Raw genomic sequence first — 23,036 nt, 5'->3', positions numbered from 1 at the left:
TGGCTCCTCTAACTGCCTCTTGCCCTTGAATTTTTAAAAATAATAATAACAACTCTGAAGGAAACTTAATATAACAATTTAAACAAATTTGAAGTATTTAAAGCAAGTGTTTTTCTAGGGAATATCCAAAAATTAAAAGAAAAACAAGTATTTACCTATATTTAATTTGAATTTTTCTTTAGGTTTTCAAAAGTTGGTATTTTAACTTGGGTACTGCAGGTGTCAAAATATCAAAAATCCTTGCAGGTGTTTCCACCATGAACTATTTATATGGCGAGCTCAGAAAATACCAAATGTGTTCTTTGCTGCTCTCTACTGTTGATTTAGGACAACCTGCTTGTGTTAATTTGAGCACACAATCATCACATACCATCTTGATTCCTAAATCTACAGTCAGACCTAAGAGCCCCTGAGGATCTTGAGACAACAAAACAATATACACTACAGTGTACATATATACTATACTCGGGCTTTCCAATCTTTTTTTTTGTTTTGTTTTTAAAATTTCTTTCTAACTGCCTTGCACACTGCAATAAACCAATTTTAAGCAACCTGACAATGGAGGTTGATTAGCATATTTATCTTCAAAGAACTGTCTAGAAGAAGCGCGTATACCCCAGAATCTATTTTTACAAACAAGGATTCTCCAAACAAGATACAGTTAAAATCAGCCACTAAAAGCCTTTTGCTTCCAGTCCTTTGGAAAATCTGAACCTGACCTTCATACCATAGCTCATGTTTGAACTGTGACTTTTTACCTAGGCTTATAAAGCACAAAACAATGTCAGAATGAGATCACTTGCCTGATATATTTGCATACTCTGGGGCATTCTGGTTTTGAAATCTTGTAGGACACTCCCATATTCCACAGGTATGCCTGGATAATGGCAAGGATCCTGAAAAGGAAGTGAATTACTTCTAAAACTCACATTTTGAACATTACAATTAGAAAAGCCAACAATCAAAATCAAGCACAAAATCTTTATGCAGAAAATGCTTTCCAGGCTCAAACTAGAAAGGCCCTAAAACAACAATCTGAAAACAACGTAGAGGTTTTAGGTGTCACTAAATAATATTTAAAAATATATTAGATTCAACAAACATACTTTCTAAAGTAAGTAACATAAAGTAGGGACAGACAGAAGAGCTCAAGATAACAGAAGAAAAGTGCAAAAGGGATATTTTTCTCTGTAAGAACATATTTAAGACAAAAATAAAAAAAGTAAATTACCCTAGAATGTCTTGGCAAGTGAAACTTTAGTGTCCTCATCTCCCAGTCAACAGCTCATACAAGAAGGAGGGTTGGTTTAGTACCTACAGTTTTCTTCCAAAGCCTTTATTCCTATTTCATCTATTTGTGTTTTGAACTACAGAGTAAGATCTTTTCTATATTGTCTTTGGGTCTGGGAGCTTGCTACCAGTATGTTATTGTATTAATATTGCTCAAATGTCTTTTAAAGCCTTATGTCCAAGGTAAAGCTATCTGAGCATCTAAAAGTTAAATGGGCATCTCTCCATCAGTCTCTTTGGTAGTTAAACACTTAGGTTATTGTGTAGGTCCAAACACCAAAGACAATGATTTAGCACCCTGTACAAATTGCAAGCACTAACATATAGCAAGAACACCCCTTTTATTTGCTTGCACAAAAGCAGACATGGGGAACACCTGGTTTGCTCAGCCTGGAGAAGAGTCAAGGGAGACTTCACTGAGGTCTTCAACATCCTCACTAGGGAAAGTGGAGGGGCAGGTGTTGACCTCTTCACTCTGCTGACCACTGAGAGGACTGGAGGAAATGGCATGAAGGCGGGAGGGGAGAGCATTAGGTTGCACATCAGGAAGAGATTTTTACCCAGAGAGTGTTTGAGCACTGGAACAGGCTCCCCAGAGTAGTGGTCACAGCTCCTAGCCTGAGTTCAAAAAGCATTTGGACAATGCTATCAGGCACATGGTGGGACTCCTGTGGTGTCCTGTGCAGGGCCAGGAGTGGGACTCCATGGTCCTGATGGGTGTTCTCTAACTCAGTATATTCAATGATTTTATGAACTAATTTACCATTGTCTTCAATGACTGCGATATTTCCAGGAAAAATCTGTAGAAGAAACTGACCATCAAAGTTTTCTTATAGTCTACATTTTCATCACCAGCTGAGCCTGGGAGAGCAACTTCTTTAAGGACTAGTCTGCATGCTTCATCCAACATTTGTTCATTCCAGTGTCTGTCAGGAAGAATAATAGATACAATCAGGCCAGGACTAATAAAAAATAAATACCAATTGCAGTAATTTATGTGTACCCTTGACCACAGACATAATCCTGCTCACAATTAAGCCAAAATATTGATTCTAATAATGTCTGCAATTTTTAAAATAGTGCAGATCAATGTTGCTCACAGAGCTGAACTCCCACAAGTAAACTGAATTAAGTTCTATGCCAGCATTTAAAAATAAACAAATACATAATCAAATAAACCTTACTGCAGTTTTAAAACTGCTTTAGCAGTCTTACTGATTCTCACCATATTGCAGATACTATCCTATATTTGAAAAAAAGTAGATATAGATGCAAAATGTAGATACTTTCAAGGGATCTAATTAGGTGCTACATTTTCTGAAAGCACTGTCTTCTTTAAGTAACTCAACACAGTTAATTCTCCATAATTACACAGCCACAGATATCAAAATATTAAGTCTGTTAGACTAAATTTCATCTTGTTAAGCATCAAAAAATAGTGAGCACTTCAACTAATGAAACAGTTGCATAATAAATAGCAAAAGACCACTGGGGCTTCATTTAGTGTTATTTTTATGCTGCTTGAATTTGCAATTTTTTCCTCCAAAACTTTGAAAAGTGCTGCAAAATGGGAGGGAAAGTCAGGGACTAATTCCAGAGATTACTGGGACCTTGTAGATGATGATACATTAAAAAGGTGAAGACTTGACTTGTGCTTCTAACTTTATTTGGCACATCTAATGTTCTCAAACTTTGTACCTTTTAGAGACAAACTGAAGGACTCAAGAACACTGATGAAAGTATTATCAAATGTATGGGGTATAGAGTAATTTACCCATCCTTGGGTTTAGGTGCACAATTGACTGATGTATACCTCACCCACTTATCTCACAGGCCATCTCTCTTATCTCTCTGCATAATTCACACTGGAGTTTCACTTCATGTGCAAACTCCAAAATGTAACGATCCTGAAAAGTCATCATTAAGGCGCAATCATTCACTTGAATATACAAGGCATCAGTCAGGCAAATTAAATCTTTCTGTACTTTCATGTCCCAAGGAACATGAACCTGAGTTTTCAAAGTCCCTTCGCTCAGAGACACACAAGACAAAGAAATTTTACCTTCCAATAAGTGTCCAGCAGGTTTCTTTTGCACAGACTGTTGCTGAGACAGCACCTCCATAGAAAATGCTTAGATCCTTTATAATGTCGGTACCTTCTTCAAAAAGGACCCTCATCCCAGCATTGGTTATCGGAAGAGCATTTTCCCGTCTTGGTGCTTGTCGAAATGCAGAGACATACTCCCCCTGAGCAAGAGCACAGAAATGCAGACATGCAAGTATCTGAAAGTAGAACTTGTTATTGTGCTACGTGAACAAGAGAACAGAAAATGAAGAGCACAAATTCAACTTCAAGAGTATTCAAGACCATGCACTTTCTTCTCTTGACCTTTCAGTAGATTTACCACCTTTGATTTTCTAGCAGCTCATACCCAATCCCCCATCACCTACACAGTTCAGATGACCTAGATTTTTCATGGTAGACAACAGGAAGACAGGGATTTTGTGGAGCTGTATTTATAAAAAGACCACAAGTTTAGAGGCTTCAAGGTATTGCCAAACTTCAGTATTCAGAAAACATAACCCACAACTCTCTTCTAAGATCCCATAGCCACTCTTGCAAACCCAGTATCAGTTAAAGACTATTATTCAGTTCAGCAACCTTTATGGAACCACCACACACACATCTCTAATCTTATCCTATTTTAGAGAAAAATCCTCAGAAGATGATAATTCTTTGCCTATTTGATGCCAGCCATATCACAGGTGAGCAGCCTGCTTTGGTGAGCACAATGGCAACTTGTCCAAGATCCCTTTCCACAGGGGATCTAGACAATTGCTATTTCCCTCATCATTTTAGGGCAAAGTTCTTTCTGAATATTACTCTTTACGTAGCATTGCCAGCTACCTGCTGAGTTGTTTTTTGGCTGAAACTGGGAGATAGTATGGCACTGAAATGAATAAATGTAAGGAATTCAGAAAGTGAGCAGTAACAGTGCTAGTTTAAACAAACTGATTATACCCCTTCTTGCTCTTTATTTCATAGTCTTTAACTTGCATAAAGCAAATCTAAACAAACTAATAACTTACCTTCCTAGAATAAGGAATATGGATAGAGACCAAGATCTCTTCTGGTGTAATGGTATTGTTACCAACTCCATCTGCAAAAATATCACTCATAGGAATCTGTCTCCTTTGTCCTAAAAAAAAAAAAAATCCAAAAATCTCAAATCCAGAAAATTCCCTATAATTGTGCAATTAACACAATATCAGTAGTATTTTAATTGGCAAGAAATACCTGCTGCCTTCCTGAATAAATAGCTACTACTAAGAACTTACACAAAAAAATATCAGTGATATGTTCTATAAACTCAAATGGTTGCTCCATCTTCCATAACATCATAATACCAGGTTCCTAAAAAAAGTACCCAGAGGTCAATCCCCATTCTGTAATCCTCCCTTCCAACACTGCCATGATGACCCCACCCTCACTCCTGTCAATTTATTCCAGATCTCTCCAGCTGCTGTCATAACTACCTTTCATTCTAAAACATACAAAATGAAGAAGTAAACTGAGTGGTAAAGAACTGCTGCAAAAGTAAATAACTATTAGGAGGGTGGGGCTTTTGTTGTTTAGGTTTTGGGTTCATTTCTTCTTTGCTTTGTTTGCTTTTCCCCTGAGATTCTGAACATTTCCAGGAGTCCAGAAAGAAATAAATGCTATCGCTCTTTCCTTTCTCTTTTTGATATTTTATTCTGAAAGTGACCATATTTGTTATTCTGTTATTCTGTGATGGATATTATGAAAGTTAAAATTTTCAGAAGGGAAGATGACAAAATTCTGCAAGGAACCTAAATCTCTAGAAGCCCTTTGAACACTTAAATGCTATAGAGACAGGCTAAGTCCTCCTACCTCTTGAAGCCAGATTGAGCATGCAGTTGCTGGCTGCCAGAACAGGATTCAAGTCTGATGTTGATTTTCTACTTATGATGTTTCCACCAAACGACTTGAAAAAATAGTTAAAAGTAGTTTATGTTACCTTTCTCTGTAATCATCATATTGTGTTAAGTGACAATATGACATGCAAACTGTATGCACATTTATACATATTGAAAGCTACAAAAAGAGGTATTGATAGAAAATTCATGGCAAAATCAAAATTAAAAACACAAGTTCTACGTGTGGTCAGGACCAATTTCACATTTGTTACAATTTTTTCAAACTGTAATTGCAAATAATTCCCAACATACAGCAACATTTCTTATCTGTTCTCCGCCCAGAGTTCTCAATTGCTGCAAGACAGCACAGAAAACCCTTGTCTTCTCTTCAGGGAACTTGGCAATTGCATTTGTCAAGATGTCTTTCACTAGAGAGAGGCTGCAGGCAGCTCCCAGAGTTAATCCTGTAACCAAAAGATTATGAAAGTGTAATGTGTGCATTGCTTTACTGCCTAGGTTTTAAAGCATCTTCAGACTGTAGAGTTAGGACAGCTCATGTGAGCTAAGGCAGATAAAAGGAGGGGAGCCTTTGCATTTTAAAGGAACTGGAACCTTTCATTTCAGGAGACTGAGGGTAAAGTCCCTAGAAATTATGAAATAGAACTAATACCTCACCTCTTCTGCAGAAAGGGAAATCCCTTCTGTGCTTCCAGCTGCACATCCCAACTGCTTCCCTTGCACCTTGCTTTGACTGAGTAAACATTTAGGAGACATCACACAAAGGTGAGTCAGCTTCAAAATGCTTTCAACAGACTTCCTAAACCATTACTTTCATCCTAATTTGATCTTGCTTTGCATATGTACATTCTAGATATTCTTCTAATGTGGGGGTAGGTAGCATTGGCAGCAAAAACCCAAATAGTCCTGACAGTGAAGACAGTATTATTTTTCCCACTAGAAAGAGAACTCGTATGCATTTACTTGAGGAGGCTTTTTTGTGAGATTATACTTCTATTTTTTTTTGTAGATGGTACACAGTCCCCTTCTAGTAAAAATAATTATTAACATAATAAATGAATGTTTTCAATGAATACTGGGATTCAATTAAATGTATAAATGAAAATATAAATAAATTTAATGCATTTTAAGTAAGCAAAGCAATATTAAATTTTGTGTATTTAAAAGAAAAATTTAATCAAAACATATTTTGAATTTAAATCTGATTAAAGAGAGGAAATGCTATTTCTGGCTGGCAAACTAAACTGCATATCTCTTGTGTTAGAACTAGTAAGTCTCACCTTCAAATACCAAGGTTTTATTTACACACTTTAAAGAAGGAGTAAGAATTCTTCCAGCTTCTTTTCAATTCCTAGCTACTTTTCAGCTAAGAATAAACTAGTCTTTGAATAGAACTGAATGACTGACCAGAAATAAAATAGATATTCTAAATGCAATGACAGAACTATCAAACAGAGTTTACCACTTAAAAAAGTGGCTTCAGGCATATAGCAAGTAATTTCATCAGATATGACTTTCCTTAAAAATTTGGCTATAAGCTAGTACAAGGTAATTTTTATTCAATTACTTTAGATTATTATAGCAAGTTGAGACCCGTTCTAGTTGTAGTTCTAATCCATCAGAAATTATTTAAAACCCAAAACCTAGTCTAACTAAAAAAAACCTCCAGGCTTATTATAAACATGTAAGTTGAGGTACAACATTTTTAACCCATTATAATTAATGCTGTTATGATTGAGAACAAGATTAGTTAATGCATATCAGTGATGCCAGTTTTTCTAATGTAACCAAGCAAGCCATGTGCTAACTCTCCCTGCAGTTCTGTATGGATCTCTCTCTGCTATTCAGCAGTCACAGAGCAAATCCTGCATGACTGATCACCAGAACCAGTATTGCCAGAATAATCACCCTCACACTAAGGCCCAATATAATATTTCTGGTCAGCTCTGGACTGCATCAGGAAGATAAAACCATCCTGCACTGTTGTTGACAACAGCCTCCTTGACCTGGGAAAGAGCCAAGCATGCTTAGGAATGAGTTGCTCAGCACTCTGGAATGGTGCAGCATTCCTTACTGCAAAGAAATCTTCTATTTCGGAAAAACATAAAGTCTACTGACCATCATTTGTGTATTTCAGCACATTCAGATCAGGGATCCTTGCAGGAGCAATAAGAACTGGATGGAACACACCTCTGAAATTCATGTCAGGTCCTACAAGATAGGAATACACGTAGACAAAAGGTTTTTCCAAAATGACAACTCCCACATACTGGAACGTAAGTTTAGGGATGAAGATGCAAAAAGAACCACAAATGTAGCCCCAGTCCTCTCATGCACATTGGAACTAAAGCAACAGGAGCTGTTCTGATCACATACATACCCACACCAGTATTCCCAACCACAAGAGGTGCTTTAGGGTAGGTGGCTTTCAGATCCAGCAGTTCATCCAAGCTTACAGGAGAAATCCATGTTACTCGCCCCCCACGAAAAACCAGAGTTGTTTTTGGTTGATTTTCTGCCATTGTCTGATGGAGAAAGATGGCAGATTTAAATATTTAGACATACAGACAGAAGTGAGATCTAATAGACAATAGACTGAAAGTCAAAAATGTTCTTAAACAACAGCAATTCTACATGATCCTTTAAAATTGGATAAAAAGGGGACAGAAATGTTATGCTGGCTAATGTTTGCACAGTGGTGAAAGTCGAGACTGTGTAGGTGAAATGTCTGCAAGTGATTCCAGTGGGCTAATAAACAAGAATGATAATAAACAGTCCCCTAGCAAAAGATGTAGGGATAGATCCTGCAATTGCTAAAACTGTTAGAAAAAGTGATAAAAAATACTTAGGAAGGTATTTTCCCACTTAGTTTGCTTGGAATGCACCAATGGCACTGACAGCAGCATCCCTTTCTAGATTATGCAGGCACTTAAGTGTCTCTGGCTGTTCCAGCACTGTTTACTGATCACTTGGAAATAGCTTGTGAACCAGTGCTGGTACAAACACACAGTCAAGAACTCTGTCCTGCAGTTATCAACCTTACTCCAGAAGCAGTCAGCTAACTACAGAATCTGGCTTTGGATCTCTACAATGGTAATAAAGTAAAACAAACAGCTTTCAGTTTTTCTAGGGCAAATATTGCTGTCAATAATTAAGGATGCCTAATGCTTTCCATTCCAGCTGTTTATATCTTTGGCAGCCTTAATCACTGGGGCTAAACACTCTCTGATCTGGAGGGTCATCTGAGAACAGACTAACACAACTATTAAGCTACAAAATTGTTTTCCAATGTTAAAAATTGTTTGCCATTCAATTTGCTGTGAAGTATTTGTATCTTCAGCTGCTGGACTGAAAACTTAGTTTAAGTTGCTTCTTTATCTTCTCACCTGACACGTAACTCTGCAGCTTCATGTTCCCAACATGACTTTTTTTGGTATGTCAATATTCAATAAGCTTACCGGGCAAAAAACCAAAAAGGAGTATATTAACATTAAAATGTTTTGACATTTCTTCTGATGAATTACTGCTAAGCAGGACTTAAGAATTCATTCTGAACAGAGCATCAGAATAGTCTATAAGCAGCAAAAGGTACCATTAGTTCTGGAGGGAATATAAGCTCCTGGGTGGGATCTAAGGGCTGGAATTCATCTGCTGAAAACAGGCTGGTGGACACCTAAAAAAGAAGACAAGCAAACACCAAGAATTTTCTCTTATCATTAACTTCATAAAACAATAATAAAAGCAAAACCAAAGCCAAACCAATAGACTGCCACTTAATTTAGTAAAAAAATTAGCCATTTCATTATCATTTGGATTTGTTTTTAAATCACCATGCATCATTTGGAGGTGCTGAGGTGAAAGAAGTGTTCATAATATTTTCTTAAATTTTACTGCTAACACAAATGACAGTGCAGAAGCAAGCAACTGAAGGACTAAGTACAGGCTTCCTGTAGCTCTACTATAAAAAAAGTAGTTTCATGCCAACCTAAAGTACTCAAAACCTAAAGAAGTAGATCAGATATTACTAAAAGAAAAATAAGGTGAAATATTTGTATAGACAAGAGGTTTCACATAAAATCACAATCATAGCTCTAATTTTTAGGAGTGCATCAATTCTTCAAAGTCAAGTCAGCACTTTTCCTACGAGACCAGTACTTAGAGCATCACTGATCATTGATTTAAGCAAATTTCACATATGCCCTATTGTCCTTCATAATATAATTCTCACTGTATTGGTAGAGCTCAGACTATTAATATAACTGAACCTGAAGAGCTGTTCAAATCTCAGCTCTGGAGACCCAAACTATCTTATACCAACTATCTGACACAGATAGTAGTATCAGAGCCTCCTCATACAAATTTAGACACAGAATCCTCAATTTTTCAAAATATTTCCAAATTTCTTGTGAGGAATAGTAAAATATCATATTTATCAAATACTATATGCAATATTCTTTCTCTAAGTTTTATATTGAAGTAGAGTCGGTAATATATTCACAACTTTACCTTTTCTTCATTGTCAAACAAATAATCTTCCTGATCCAAGCAACATTTTCCATTTGCTTTCCTTTGACAACAAATGGAGTCCTAAAATAGGAAAATCCCATTAGTGAAATACTGCCCAGAGTGGCAATGAGTTAAAGCTCATAAGAGTGACTTTGTATTCCAATAAAGATGAAGTTTAATAATAACAAGCTGAATTAGAAGGATGAAGTGTTAAAGGAATGATATTAAAAAATTATTTTAAGTCCTCAAATGTTGACATCCCTAATACAAAATAATTCCCACTGTGTAGAATTCTTTTGACATTGTGAGAGCAGATGTAGATGGTCTGTATTGTTTCCTTTACCAGCTGTTCACTCCCACTTCTCCTCGGTAGGTTTCTGACACATTGCATTGCATAAATTCTAAGAATGTGGACTGAAATTCCACTTTTATTCATGCCAGTACTAACCCACAGTAAACCACATGGAGTTACTTCAGATTACTCCTCATAATCCAGGCTAGACACCATGTTCACTTGTGTTTATCAATTTTTCTAATGGGTTAGGCCATTTACTTAGAATGTCACCTTTAAACAGAGGGAAGGGATGATTTCAGTGAAAATCTTGATGGCTTGTATATGCATATACACTAATGGCCCCAATCTAGCACTCCTATCACCACTACTTCTTACCTTACAGAAGGTTTTACAGGCATCTAGGATTGGCCTGTATCCAGTACAGCGGCACAAGTTCCCTAAAGGAAGGAAATCAGTCAGAAAAAGCTTTGCTCTAAAGATGTGGCTTTAGAATGTCATATATTTATCTGAGTCTTGTGTTTTTTAAGCTCAAGGAGAAGTGTCAGCTCTCAAAAAGACAAAATAGAATAGTGGCACAAGACTTAGGACCCTGCAGCTCCTGACAAAAAAATGGTGTTGTTTCAAGGGGAGTATGAAATAGTTGAGATCTGCACTACAGTGAATGCTGGCTCCAGCTCAGTATGCAGGAGAATAAGACATTGTACAGTATTTTTTTACCCACTCAAAATGTTTTTCTCTTTTTCCTAGAGGTGAAGGAAACTAATGTTACTCCTCTAAGCTCACCACACAGCAGCAGGAAATGCCTTTGGCTCCACTGTGACTCTAGAGCACAACACATGACAGAAGGCTATTTTACCTACAATAAATGCTCACACTTTCCCTTACTGAAGATAAGGCCGAGAGATGCAGACTATCTGTTTTAATCCTACTACAAAGGGCCTGTCCTGCAAGGCTTATGACATTCTCAACATCAGATATAAAGGGACCTTGGAGATGCTCAGATGCAGCTGCTTCTCCAACATGACATCATTTTTGCACATCTGATTTTAAGCACTTCAAAAGACACATATGGGGATGTTTTGAGCACCTGAAATAATCCACAGCTCCATGTTTCATTTTCCAGGATAAAAGAATGACAGGGAATACAAGGTCTCCATGCAGTAGCAACTCTTCTAGGAAGCACAGTTTGTAGGAGGACATCCTCCATGCATCCAGACATGTATACTCACACAGACAAGGACTCACACAGACAAAGCACCTGAAGAAATTTTTCAGGAACACACCTGCAAACTAAAAAGTGGCAATATTTACCAGCCAGAGCTGCAATCATCTGCTCTGAAGTTGGTTCTGGGTGGTTTCTTAGCAGAGTGTATATGGACATCACCATTCCAGGTGTGCAGAAACCGCACTGGGAGCCATGGCACTTGGCCAGTCTTTCCTGAAATGAAACACTATAAACAACACTCATTCCAGCACTCATCTCCATTCTAATGAATGCTCTCTTAAATGGGAGATGTCATACAGAATGTTGCCTTGGTAATTAACCAGACTTTTAAAGTAAAACACTTAAAGCAATATCAAATGAAAACAATTATTTTGGGTGTGATGTTGATGTACATCTTACTGAAGAAGCTAATTAACCTTCAGTGGACTTCTGCCTTTTTTGCACTTAAACTAAAATTTGAACCAATGGGACATTGTCCAAGATGTGCCATTAGCCCAAAGAGAGCAAAGCCTGACCCACTCCAACAATCATCACATACCGACTACTTGATCAGACTGTCAATATTAAAGTAAGATCTGCCACCAGCCTTGATCAATCAACCACCAGAAAACAATGTTGCCCTCTGTTGTCACCTAGCAGGGAAAACAACCATTTTATGAAATTCCCGTGCCCTAAAAGCACTGACACTAAATCCATTCCATCCAAAAAGAAATCAGTAATCTTCCTATACAGTGATACTGCACTCTCACCTGAACTGGATGAATCCTGGTTTTTGTACTTCCAATACCTTCCACTGTAGTCACTGCTACACCATACAAGGAGCAAATGGGAAGCAAACATGCATTGGCTGAATAGTGTCTTTGGAACATAAAGGAGAATAAAGAACATGAATATTATTTTAATAAACAAGTCTGAGTATTATTCTTCAGCCAATCAAGACATAGTTCGTACTTACAAAGCAGCCACTATTAACATTTGGAATGAGAAGCGATCACTTTTTAGCTATGTCTCTTGACCCCCATATAAAAGCATATCTATAAGGACAATTCAATGGAATTTACATCTTCCTTAATACCTCAGTCTTTTCTAATTGCCCTCTTGTCTCTCTTGCCCACAAGAAATCTGTCAACTGTATTTTGAAGGAGAAAGATAGGGAAAGGAAGATTGGTGTAGTCATTGGAAGGAAGTAAAGAATTACTGCTGCAAACTTATAATCAAAATTCTGACCCAAAGGAAATTCTGATGTAAAATAAATATCATTGTTCCTATTTAGGAACAATGTTGCAGCATAAGCCACAGCATATGTTGCAGTTGAGAAGGTCATGATACACAGAGCATCATCACACAATTTCAGAAAGTTTCAACACATAGAGTGACACCATACCACTTCAGAAGGCTTCAGGTGTCTGCCCATACAGAGTAACATCATATCACTTCAGAAGGCTGCAAGCATCTACCCTTCTTGTTCTTTAGCCCAACCTTTTATACCCTCATGCTGACACATTGCACCTGTGTGCCCTCTGTTCCCTTTGATGATTGGTCAGTGCACCTGGGCACTCCAGCTCTAATTGCTTTCAATGCTGCTCACCTGACCTACACAGCTGTAGCCCATTGGGGATGAGGCTTGGACACAGCCCCACTCCCAATTACTACAAACTGTGTGCCTACAGAACAACACACCAAAATGAAAATTCTTCAAAGCATTTACTAATTTCAATAAAATTATTTGTTTTTTAATACAGTTGATTTTAGTAGTCTGCTTTAATTTTAGCTGTTTCATTAACTTTAAACATTTTCATTTGTGTTGCATTCCAATGTAATGTAACTGTACAAAAGGACAACTGGAATGTTTTTTCCCCACCCAATAAACACTTCAGTGTACAATGACATGTAACCATTTAACAATTTGATTGGTGTTTTCTCAACTTAAAACCAATTTATTCCAGTTTTTACCTTAATGACTCAATCTCAAACTCTGGGTTTCAGTTTCAAAATCTTTCTTTCTGTGGGTGGGATGTAAGGGATGGAGTTTAGTATCAAAGGGCTGGTAAGACTCACACTTGTGCCTACCCTACCTTCCCACCAATTGCATGACAGTATGCTGGTTTTGGCTGGGATAGAGTTAAATTTCTTCATAGTAGCTAGTTTTAAGCTGTGCTCTGGATTTGTGCTGGAAACAGTGCTGATAACACAGGGATGTTTAGTTACTGCAGAGCAGGGCTTACACAGAGTCAAGATCTTTTCTGCCTCTCACCCCACCCCATCAATGGGGAGACTTTGGGACACAAGAAACTGGGAGGGGACACAGCTGGGACAGGTGAACAAAAATGACCAAAGTCATATTCCATGTCATGTGGCATCCTGTGCAGCACATAGAATTGAGGGAAGAAGAAGAAAGGGTGGAAGTTTTGGAGTGACTGTGTTTGTCTTCCCAAGTAACCATCACAGATGATGGTATCCCAGCAGCGGCTGGACATCTGCCTGATGATGGGAAGTAGTGAGTAAATTGTCTACTTTGCTTTGTTTGCACAAGCAGCTTTTGCTTTATCTATTAAACTGTCTTTTCTCAACCCATGAGTTTTCTCCTTTACCATTCTGATTCTCTGCCACATCCTGCTGGGGGGGGGTGAGTGAGCAGCTGCATGGTCCTCAGTTACCAGCTGGACTTAAACCACCATACAGAGCTGCAGGTAGGAGCCACATTCCAGTGGTCCAGCGAAAGGCTCTTAAATTAATACCCCCTACAACCTCTTGCAGGGGCTATCAGTATTTATAAGTAAATCAAGAATTTGAGTGTAATAGTTCAGCAAATTTACAATACAGCTGAATCAACAGCAATTTTTACAGCATTCTCCTTTTGGATTAAAGTGACCTTTCCTCTAGATACTTTTACTATTAAGAACAAGTTCTACAACTCTGTATTTAAGGTTTCATATCTGGAAATGTTATCAACAATCATAGATTTTTCTGCAGGATTCAAAATATTGTGTTGAGGATACCGTATCTTCTTTGAAGCTGGCTCATAAGTTGATATCATCACTGTGCAAGCACCACAGCCGCCTCCTCCACAGCCATACTTAGTTCCTGTAAGACAGACTGAAAATGCTGTCAATTAGGGAAAATAATTATCTGGTTCCATTCTGGGCTTTATTCCACTCAAAGGCTTGAGACCACCTTTTTTCCTAAACTCCTAAGGAACACAGCATTTGTTTGGTATCAGCATATGTACTGGATTCTGTTCTATATTGGAATAAACTTTCAGTGAAAGCAAGATGGAAGCTAAGAAGTTACATGACCAAAATCCTCTTCTTGAGAAAACAGAAAACTTGATTATAATTTATTTTGGAATAGGAGTAAGTTGGGACAGACAGAAAAGAGAAGTGAAAATTACTTCTCCAAGTGAAAATTTGAAAGGAAGAAATACGTAATGGGCAAACCAGCTGTATATCTGAAATTCCAGTGAGACACTAAAGCAAATTTCCCAGTTTCTCCCAGAAGGCCCATTTATAGACACGATATTTGCCTTGCATCTCATCTGAAGGATCACACTTCTGAGAGAAGTGCTCATTTCTTTGAATCTGGAACAGTGACCAGTCTAAAACTGTGAATCAATAAACAGCTATTTGAATGTTCCAAAGACACCAAAAGGAAGATGCCTTTTTGCCCCTCAAAATTCTACCAGTCTCAGGTTTTCATCACAAGATCTCCCCTTTAGCAGGAGAGAGACTATTACAAAGCCTGGGGACTTTTATTCTGTCAAGTTACTGACCCCTAGGTTTTTAGACTTCTTTATGAGGTGGGAGGGGAGGAACACAAATAGACACATATTCATTGTGCCTGATGGCATAATTTCTCTCTTTAAAAAGCCAGGCTAAAAATACAGCAGCTCAACTGAAAAATATTTGGATTAAGAAAGAGACATCATTTAGTGCAGTTGATTTATCTTAAAGGAATCACAACTTCCTTAATCTGGTAATTAAACCTTGAATTAAAATTTCTTAGAATTTTACTTGAATAAGGCTTTCATGAGTGACTTCAGGGAACAGACAAGAAAAGGATACGCCTCTTTCGCAGATAAGCCAAGAGCATTTGTTCAGGATCAGCATTTTTCTCTATTATCTACAGCAAGAAAGTAAAAACAAGGTTTTATTAAGAAACCAAGCATTTCATAATTCAGGGCACAGACTACATTCACACAAGGCCAGAAGAGAATCCTTCTCTGGTTCCGTCTCATAGTACTACACTAATTACCAAACACCGCAGGAGAGTTTGGGCTCCTGGAAATTCCTTTTCAGACACATACACTTCCAGAAAAGAAATGTTAGGGCATGTTGCAAGTACTAAAAATAACTGCTGCTCAGTGAAATGTTATACTGAGGGAACTGACCTTCGGCCACACTAGAAATAAAAATGCAGAACTTTAAAGACAGCATGAAGAACTAACTAATGATTTGCAGATTTTAAAATCTCCCTGGCACTCTGACATACTGGAATAAACATTAGAGGAAGTCTGTAAGGCTATCGGCAGTAGTGATTTCTTTTCTAGTTTTACTTATATTAACCTTCACTTGCTCTAAGAAACTGACAACAGAGAGCAACAGAGAGCAACAGAAATATCCACATTCTTGATCGAGTACAGTGTTTCTTCTTTGGTCACTTAGAATCAGCTAGTTCCTTACACTTGCTCTGGATCAACAACCAGTTCTTGCAATATTATCTTTATGCTCAGTAGTCCAAATTTGGACGCTAAAGTCTTGCTTTCAGTTGTGCCTCTGAAAACCTGACACCATCAAAGATGAGAAGCCAGACATCCAAGTGAAAAAGGGGTTTGCTTACCAGCCGAGTTTGATACCCAGCTGAAAGTGTGTTTCACTTTAACACGCTTTTTCTCCCAAACACAGCAGAGCTAGCCAAAATGGGATGCAACCATGCAGCCTTCTTCTGGAGGTCTGTGTGAGGTTTCGGTTACACTCGTTCGAATAAGCCTGAGGAAGCCAAATCTATGCCCTTGGGGTTCCTTTAGGCACAGCAGCCCCTCTCTATCCGGCCTGTACTTACCTTCCTCCCATTCACATAGAACACGAGCTCCTGAGCCGCCGCGGCCCCTTGCAGCGCCATCGTCCGCAGCCCGGCACCGGGAGCAGCAAGGAAAGCCGCGCAGCTGGCCGCGCCTCGTTATGCGGGGCGGGGCCGCGGAGAGCGGGGCCGAGCCAGGCGGTAACACGGACGTTGTTTTCAACGTCCTGTGCCGACTACAAATATTTATTTACTTCAGTATTCTAAACTGTTATTTAAGTGTTGAAAAACAAAGTCGTGCCTCGCACTTTCTCAAAGGACACAGGTGTTCTTGCAGAGCAAAACAGCAACGTTAACACTGTGCACTGTTATCAGGTTCTTATTATAATATCACCAAGAGTAATTTTAAATTGAGATAAAATCCTGCAATGTAGTGCTCATGGGACCAATGTGACTTTTTTGGTTATATTTGCATTCACAAAATAATCAACAGTAAGTTCAGATATCATAACCATTTGTAAGGGCTAGTTGTGCAGGAAAGATTTTATAGAAAAAATACCTTCCTCTTTTTGTATAATCAAAATACATGGAATTAATTTCCTACAAAATTTCACCTAGAATAAGTAAACATGAGAAAAAGCAACTTTAAGATTATAAAAAGAAGTTCAAATTACCTTATTCTCAGCAAAATTATCCTAATTCTTGGTGATTGCTACAAATAGATTTTTATGTCAAAAATCATGAGCTGCTTTTTCATCATTTTCCTGGAAAGAGTTTCTAATATATCAAATGACCTGGTAAAACAAGCACATATAGTGAAGGTTCAAAGACAATGCAACATTCTTTATGCTGCTTTTATGTTATCATTTTTTGTAACAATAAAAAGAAATGCAATCTAGGAAATAATAAAGTGAGTTTTCTCTGTGTTCTATTATTGAACATCAATATGAGCGACAAGAGTGGGGATGGAGAAAACAAGGAAAGAAGGGCAGTAGCAATAATATGATTTTACAGTTACTTAAAATAACTTCTGTGATCTTCAGGCCACTTTCTTTATCCTTTTTTACTTGGAACGATATCTATACTAAAGGAATGGAAGAAATGAAGGCATAAACCCCCGGGCCTTCTACTTTTATTGAAAATTTCATGCTTGTATTTGGGACACCCTAGCAGTCTAGCTGGTAACACCTGAGGCTGTGTGGAACAACAGGACCTTCACTGAAAAAATAATTAAGCCAATCCCCAAAGAGATTATTTATTTTCTGGGAAGATAAAGCACGTGCCTCTGTTTCTAGCTTTCAAACCGCAGGCAGTAGAGAGAAACAACCATTTTAAAAACCATTGTGTTTTCCTGCTGCAGTGTCAGCACTGGGAACACAAGTTTTAATAGGTATTTCTTGAGGGTTTCTAATGACACAGCTGCTGATGTTGATAAATAGTAGAAGCTAGCAAGAACATTTCAATTAAAATAAAATAAAGTAATTACAAACTTGGCAATAAAAAAAAAGGAAAAATGCTTAATCATTTCCCTGTGTACTTCTTTCTAAAAAATAACACTGAAAAATGATAGAGTCTATCTTCTCAACCATTTCTGCAGCTCTTCACAATAGTCTTGGCTAATGGGGTGATGTCCACAGCATGTATCAGAAAGAAAAAAGTCTGTCTGCTGAAACTTCCCAAATAATGTTAACAGCTGTTTTGCAGTGCAGATGACATTGCCTGGGTGATGGAAGAATTTATTGGAAGAATTGCCATACTGACTGAATACTCTATTTGTACTGCAAGGATCTATAGAAAAAAACCTTGCTCTACTTACTGCTGTATATTTACAATCTCTACATGATCTTTGCAACTGGTAACCAGTTGTGGTATTACTTAAGTGTTTGTAAATAATACATTTACGCCTCTTAGTGTTTATGGTTATAGTTCCAGACTTACATGTAGAATGGACACACCCAAAAGTTATATCCAGGAGTGTGTTTTGATATGCATCAGTCCTTTTCTGTCAAAATACACAGCTGAAATTCTGGCAACTCACAGGAGAAGGATGCAGGTTCCTCCTACTGAACTTCTTGAGATTCCTCTCAGCACATTTCTCCAGCCTGATCAGATCCCTCTGAATGGTGACAGAACCATGGGGTATTTCAGCCACTCCTTCCAGTTTCCGATCACCTGCAGACTTGTGTAGGGTGCACTGGCTCATACAGGTTGTTAGTGAATGTGTTCATCACTGCTGGCAGCAGTGTGAAACCCTAAGGAGTTCTAATGTTTTGCCTCCAGCTGGACCATTTGGCACTAATCACAGCCTTCCAGCTTTTCAACTCACCTCACTGTGCCCTTAACAAATCAATACTTCATCAGTTTATCTGTGGAATGTTATCAGACAAAATATCAAAAGCCCTACTATAATTGAGACAAGCATTTAGTGCTCTGCCCTCACCCACCAAGCTAGTTGGAGAAGACTATCAGGTTCATAAAGCCTGATTTCCTGATTGCAAATCAATGCCATCTGCTCCCAACCACCTTCTTGTCTCAAACATGTGTTAAAGGACTATTTTCTCCATCAGCTTCCCAGCTCACAATGTAATCTACAATGAAGTACAAAGATTACATTTAAAAGAATGTTTTAAAGAATATATTATAATTTTTAAAAGAATATATTGTATTTTAAGAATATACTTTTAAAGAATACATTATAAATTTAAGAATATCAGTTACACCTCTTAAAAAGAGACATGCTGTATTAGACAAAAGGTCAAGCTAACCAAAGAACTGGTCTCTGAAAGTGTCACCAGGGAATGTCCTTGGAAAAGGTACAAAAATTGCTCAAAGGCATAGTAAGGCTTCTCCAGAATCATCTTCCAGCCTTCAAAAATTTGCAATTCAGGAACATCCTGTGCCAGAAATGGTGTTTCTGGTAATTCCTCATAGATTTTTCTTCCATTAATGTGTCTGATCAATTTTTAAGCCTATGTAAACTAGTAACATCTACTGCATTTGCATGAAGAACCACCATCTATAACCAAAATAAGTTAACTTAGATCTCTACCTCATCAAAAATGCCTCTCTGTTGCAAAATTAACCTGAACTTTATCTACTGTAATGTGTAAAAGCTGTGCAGGTAGTGAGCCTCTGGTAGCATCTACAAATCAGATACTGCAGAAACCTGCCAGCTGACAGCACTTTATGGAATGCAGAGGGGAAGCAGTACAAAAACCTGAAATCTGAATGGTATGACATTATTGTATTACTTGTCCCATGTGCAGTCTCAATTGGAAACTCAAGGTGTTGCTTTCTCTAGACCCAATTTGCTACTGAATTCCTACTGTAGTGCTTTTTTTCTTCCTTGCTGCCTCTGGCACATACTGTGGGCACTTGACTGCCCTCCATTATTTATTTCTCAATGAGATTTCCTTATTCAAATCTCAGTGTGATTCTGTCAAATCCAAAAGTCAACTATCAAAAAAGACTATCTCCATCTATTTCAATAAATTCATAAAAATTTGGTATGCATGTATCCATTCCAACCAGCACTGAGAACTGGTTCCAATCAAAATACACATGAAAAACTCACAGTACAATTCCCAAAGCTGGTTTATTTTTATTTCTCATTAAAACATATATTTTCTAACAATTTAAGAAGTGCTGCAAACCATTTGAACAGATTATAAATTACTGACCTGAAATGCAAAACAGGAGTAACCCTCAACTGTATAAGCCTTCCTCAGTAAAGTATTCTGTGCCCCTTTTATAGAGGTTCTTCTCCAGAAAATTTCACTGTGGAAGACTTTTACTAATCAAAGAACAACAAAGACTATATTGCTAAACACTTACATATATACATAAACAATTGTACCCATTTTAGAAGTATTGTCCATAAAGGCAATTCTCTCTTCCTCAATAAAATTTTGATTTGCTTTTAAAATTTCCTTTATTTTTTACTTTGTAGACTGGGGAATTCAGGAATTGTGTATCTGTAAATCGATCCCCTCTCCTTAATTTGCTGTAAAGAAGTAAAAAACATCAGGTATGAATATCATCAAGCACATATGCAACTACAGTAATGTGATCATAATAATTCACATGGTAAATAGCATTAATGAAAGCTTGATACACTAAAGGAATTAAACTCGTGGAAAATAAGTATGTATGAAAAAGCAAGACACTACTGCTTTCCAAAATAATGCTGGAAATATGTGACCTCTATCATATTAGGATGTGATATTTCTATAAAAAAATTCAAAACTTGTTTAAACCGAACACTTAACAGCACCCATTCAGGACAGTGCAAATTTAACTATAATATAAATAGGAGACAATAATCTAAAATCTTGATTGGCATCAACATTTTTTTTTTCTGTTATTAGTTACCATTTCTCAGAAATACAGAACTTATCATTTTGGAGTAAAAGAGTGGCAATGTGTCAGTATATAATACTGCAGAATTTTAACATATAAGTCAATTAATAAAATAAAAGTGTGACTCTAATCCCTTACAATTTTTTATAAGTTATCTGGCATAAATATTTCTGAATTGCCAGTGGTGAAGTGAAGACTTTCTCCATTACTTTTAGCTCCTACTTTTCCTCAGTCTCACTGCTTCAACTGTTAGCTTACTCAGAGAAGTAAAAAATATTTTGAGGTTGTATGCGAACAGTGCTCTATTTTTTTTCAGTTTGCGCATTTATCCTCTCCTGCCACAGTATTGCCAGAAAAAAGGCTTTTTATACCTTTGTCATAAAGTAAGTTGGTATAATCCTTTCACTCTCTTCCCTGTTCCAGGGAAGCCTTTCTACTGTCTTTACCTCATGAATACACATCCTACTAACACAAACTCAACACAGTGGAACTGTTCCTTAAATTAATATTATACTTCAAAAAAATCCAAACCAAACAGAAAAACCTCAACAACTTTCTGGCAAAAATCCCGCAGAATATTTTCAGAAGTAGTGAACCTAAAGGTCCGTTTATATTTAGATCTATTTATGTAAGGGCAAATATACTAGTTTTCTTAATGGAAGTTTGGGTTTCAAATCCCCTTTTAAATTTCAGAAGTTATTTCACAATTTATGTCTTGTCTTTTAATAAGCTATAAAATCCTGTGCCACTAAATTTACTAAGAATAATAAGAGGCAAATTAATTATAAAATAATATATCCAATATAACCAACTATCAAATTAATATATCTAAAATGATTTTTTATATTACATACAGCTAGTTAAATTAAAACTACTGAATTATATATTAGTACATAAATTATATTTATTATATATATACTATATTACATTATATATATTAGTACATAAATTTCCTTTCCATTTGATGAGATTACAAGGACATTATTATGGTATAATTTACCTTTAAGCATAACATTCATAATTATTCATCTCTAAAGGGGTTTATATCATGATAAACATTAGGATTCACTATTATTTTCTATTAGCCCAAACTATATTTTAGAATTTGAATACTATCCTTGTCTTACTTTAGCACTTGGAAATTCTGCCACACTAACTGGAGAAGCCTTATATCAACACTGAAGTATCTTTGCAAAAGAGATTTGTGAGAGCTCCACTGTTTATTCAGGGGTTTAATAACCAATGTTTTCTGGGGGTAGTTATGCACACAAAAGACAAGAACAAAAGCCCCAATTTATGTGTACCTACCTCTGAAGACTGGGTTCCTTGTAGCAAACAGTGGGTCTGCCTCGTCTCAGTGGTGCTGCTGAGTCCTCCAAAGTTTGGGGGGATTTAGTTACAGAAGTGTGAAATTGTATACTAGTATTTGTCAGTTCTTGGAAAGCTTTTCTCCCTGTAAATACAGCAGTTTACATGCTTAATTTTAAATATTTTGTGAATCATTATGTAAACTTCAATTGGTAATTATTTTTGATATATGTTTCTTAATTCAGCCACCTTGATTACTGCTCCTACACTAAAGATACTCACCACAACTCCATTGTATTAACTCCATTACATTGCATTTTAATAATTGCATTTATAATAGAAGAATTTAAACCTTCCAGACTACATTAAAGTTTTTTTATGGTGTTAATGTATCTTACTTTAAAAAGAGATTGTCACATCTAAGTTGGCACATGGGCAGGTTATTGAAAAACCTACTCAACATACTTTTAGATACAGGAATTCCTGTTGAGTTGCAGTGTTTCTAAAGAAACAAAAATGAAATTTTAAGTCCAGATATATCTGCCATTTAATAAGGGAACAGTGGAGTCCTGTCTTGTTTCTCTTGGATAAAAGCTCAAGCTATTTTATCTTTCAATCCCCAACTTTTTGAATGTAATGGAATTCTTAAGAAAAGGAATACATACTTTAATTAAAATTGCTTCTCAAGAATGTAGATTACTTATATCTGCCCTACCAAGTATCATCTTGGGATATATTGAAAAGTAACAAGGATATTAGTCACCACAATTTAAAAAGATATTGTAACTGATACATTATATAGAAGATTTTGGTGATTTTCATTCTTACCCTTTTCCACTCCTATTTTATTTGCTCTTAACAAGCAATGAGAGGACAGAATTAAGAGAAGACATGTTATCACTATTTCAGGCACTACCTAATTCAAAATGCCTTGCTTTTTCTAGCCCAAACACTTACCATGACAAGGTGTCAGAGTATTTTTGTTACTCTGTTTAGAAACATGATCCATATTTTGTTCTGTCTTTTCAGCATCCAGTGCTTCATTACGATCATTTTGCCTGTGGATTTCAGAGCTTTTCA

General features: G+C 36.9%; 1 protein-coding gene across 1 annotated transcript in view; it reads right to left on the bottom strand.

Moving 5' to 3' along the window:
• AOX1 (aldehyde oxidase 1) overlaps positions 1–16,409 on the bottom strand; it is a 36,401-nt gene extending 19,992 nt beyond the window's left edge. Inside the window, exons 1-16 of the mRNA XM_030952225.1 lie at positions 16,332–16,409; positions 15,335–15,392; positions 14,273–14,369; positions 12,023–12,131; positions 11,360–11,486; positions 10,424–10,485; positions 9,754–9,834; positions 8,840–8,920; positions 7,628–7,772; positions 7,366–7,458; positions 5,542–5,693; positions 5,204–5,297; positions 4,381–4,490; positions 3,353–3,537; positions 2,054–2,216; positions 802–896 (exon numbers count right to left, since the gene is read on the bottom strand). Coding sequence (XP_030808085.1) covers positions 802–896; positions 2,054–2,216; positions 3,353–3,537; positions 4,381–4,490; positions 5,204–5,297; positions 5,542–5,693; positions 7,366–7,458; positions 7,628–7,772; positions 8,840–8,920; positions 9,754–9,834; positions 10,424–10,485; positions 11,360–11,486; positions 12,023–12,131; positions 14,273–14,369; positions 15,335–15,392; positions 16,332–16,391 — 1,712 coding nt within the window. The 5' untranslated portion in view covers positions 16,392–16,409. The remainder of the gene's footprint in view (positions 1–801; positions 897–2,053; positions 2,217–3,352; positions 3,538–4,380; positions 4,491–5,203; positions 5,298–5,541; positions 5,694–7,365; positions 7,459–7,627; positions 7,773–8,839; positions 8,921–9,753; positions 9,835–10,423; positions 10,486–11,359; positions 11,487–12,022; positions 12,132–14,272; positions 14,370–15,334; positions 15,393–16,331) is intronic.
• Positions 16,410–23,036: the final 6,627 nt, after the last annotated feature.

The sequence above is a fragment of the Camarhynchus parvulus genome, chromosome 7 (genome assembly GCF_901933205.1).
Source record: "Camarhynchus parvulus chromosome 7, STF_HiC, whole genome shotgun sequence".
Taxonomy (NCBI): domain Eukaryota; kingdom Metazoa; phylum Chordata; class Aves; order Passeriformes; family Thraupidae; genus Camarhynchus; species Camarhynchus parvulus.
The sequence above is the reverse complement of the archived record's forward strand: the minus strand, read 5'-3'. Positions and strand labels throughout refer to the sequence as shown.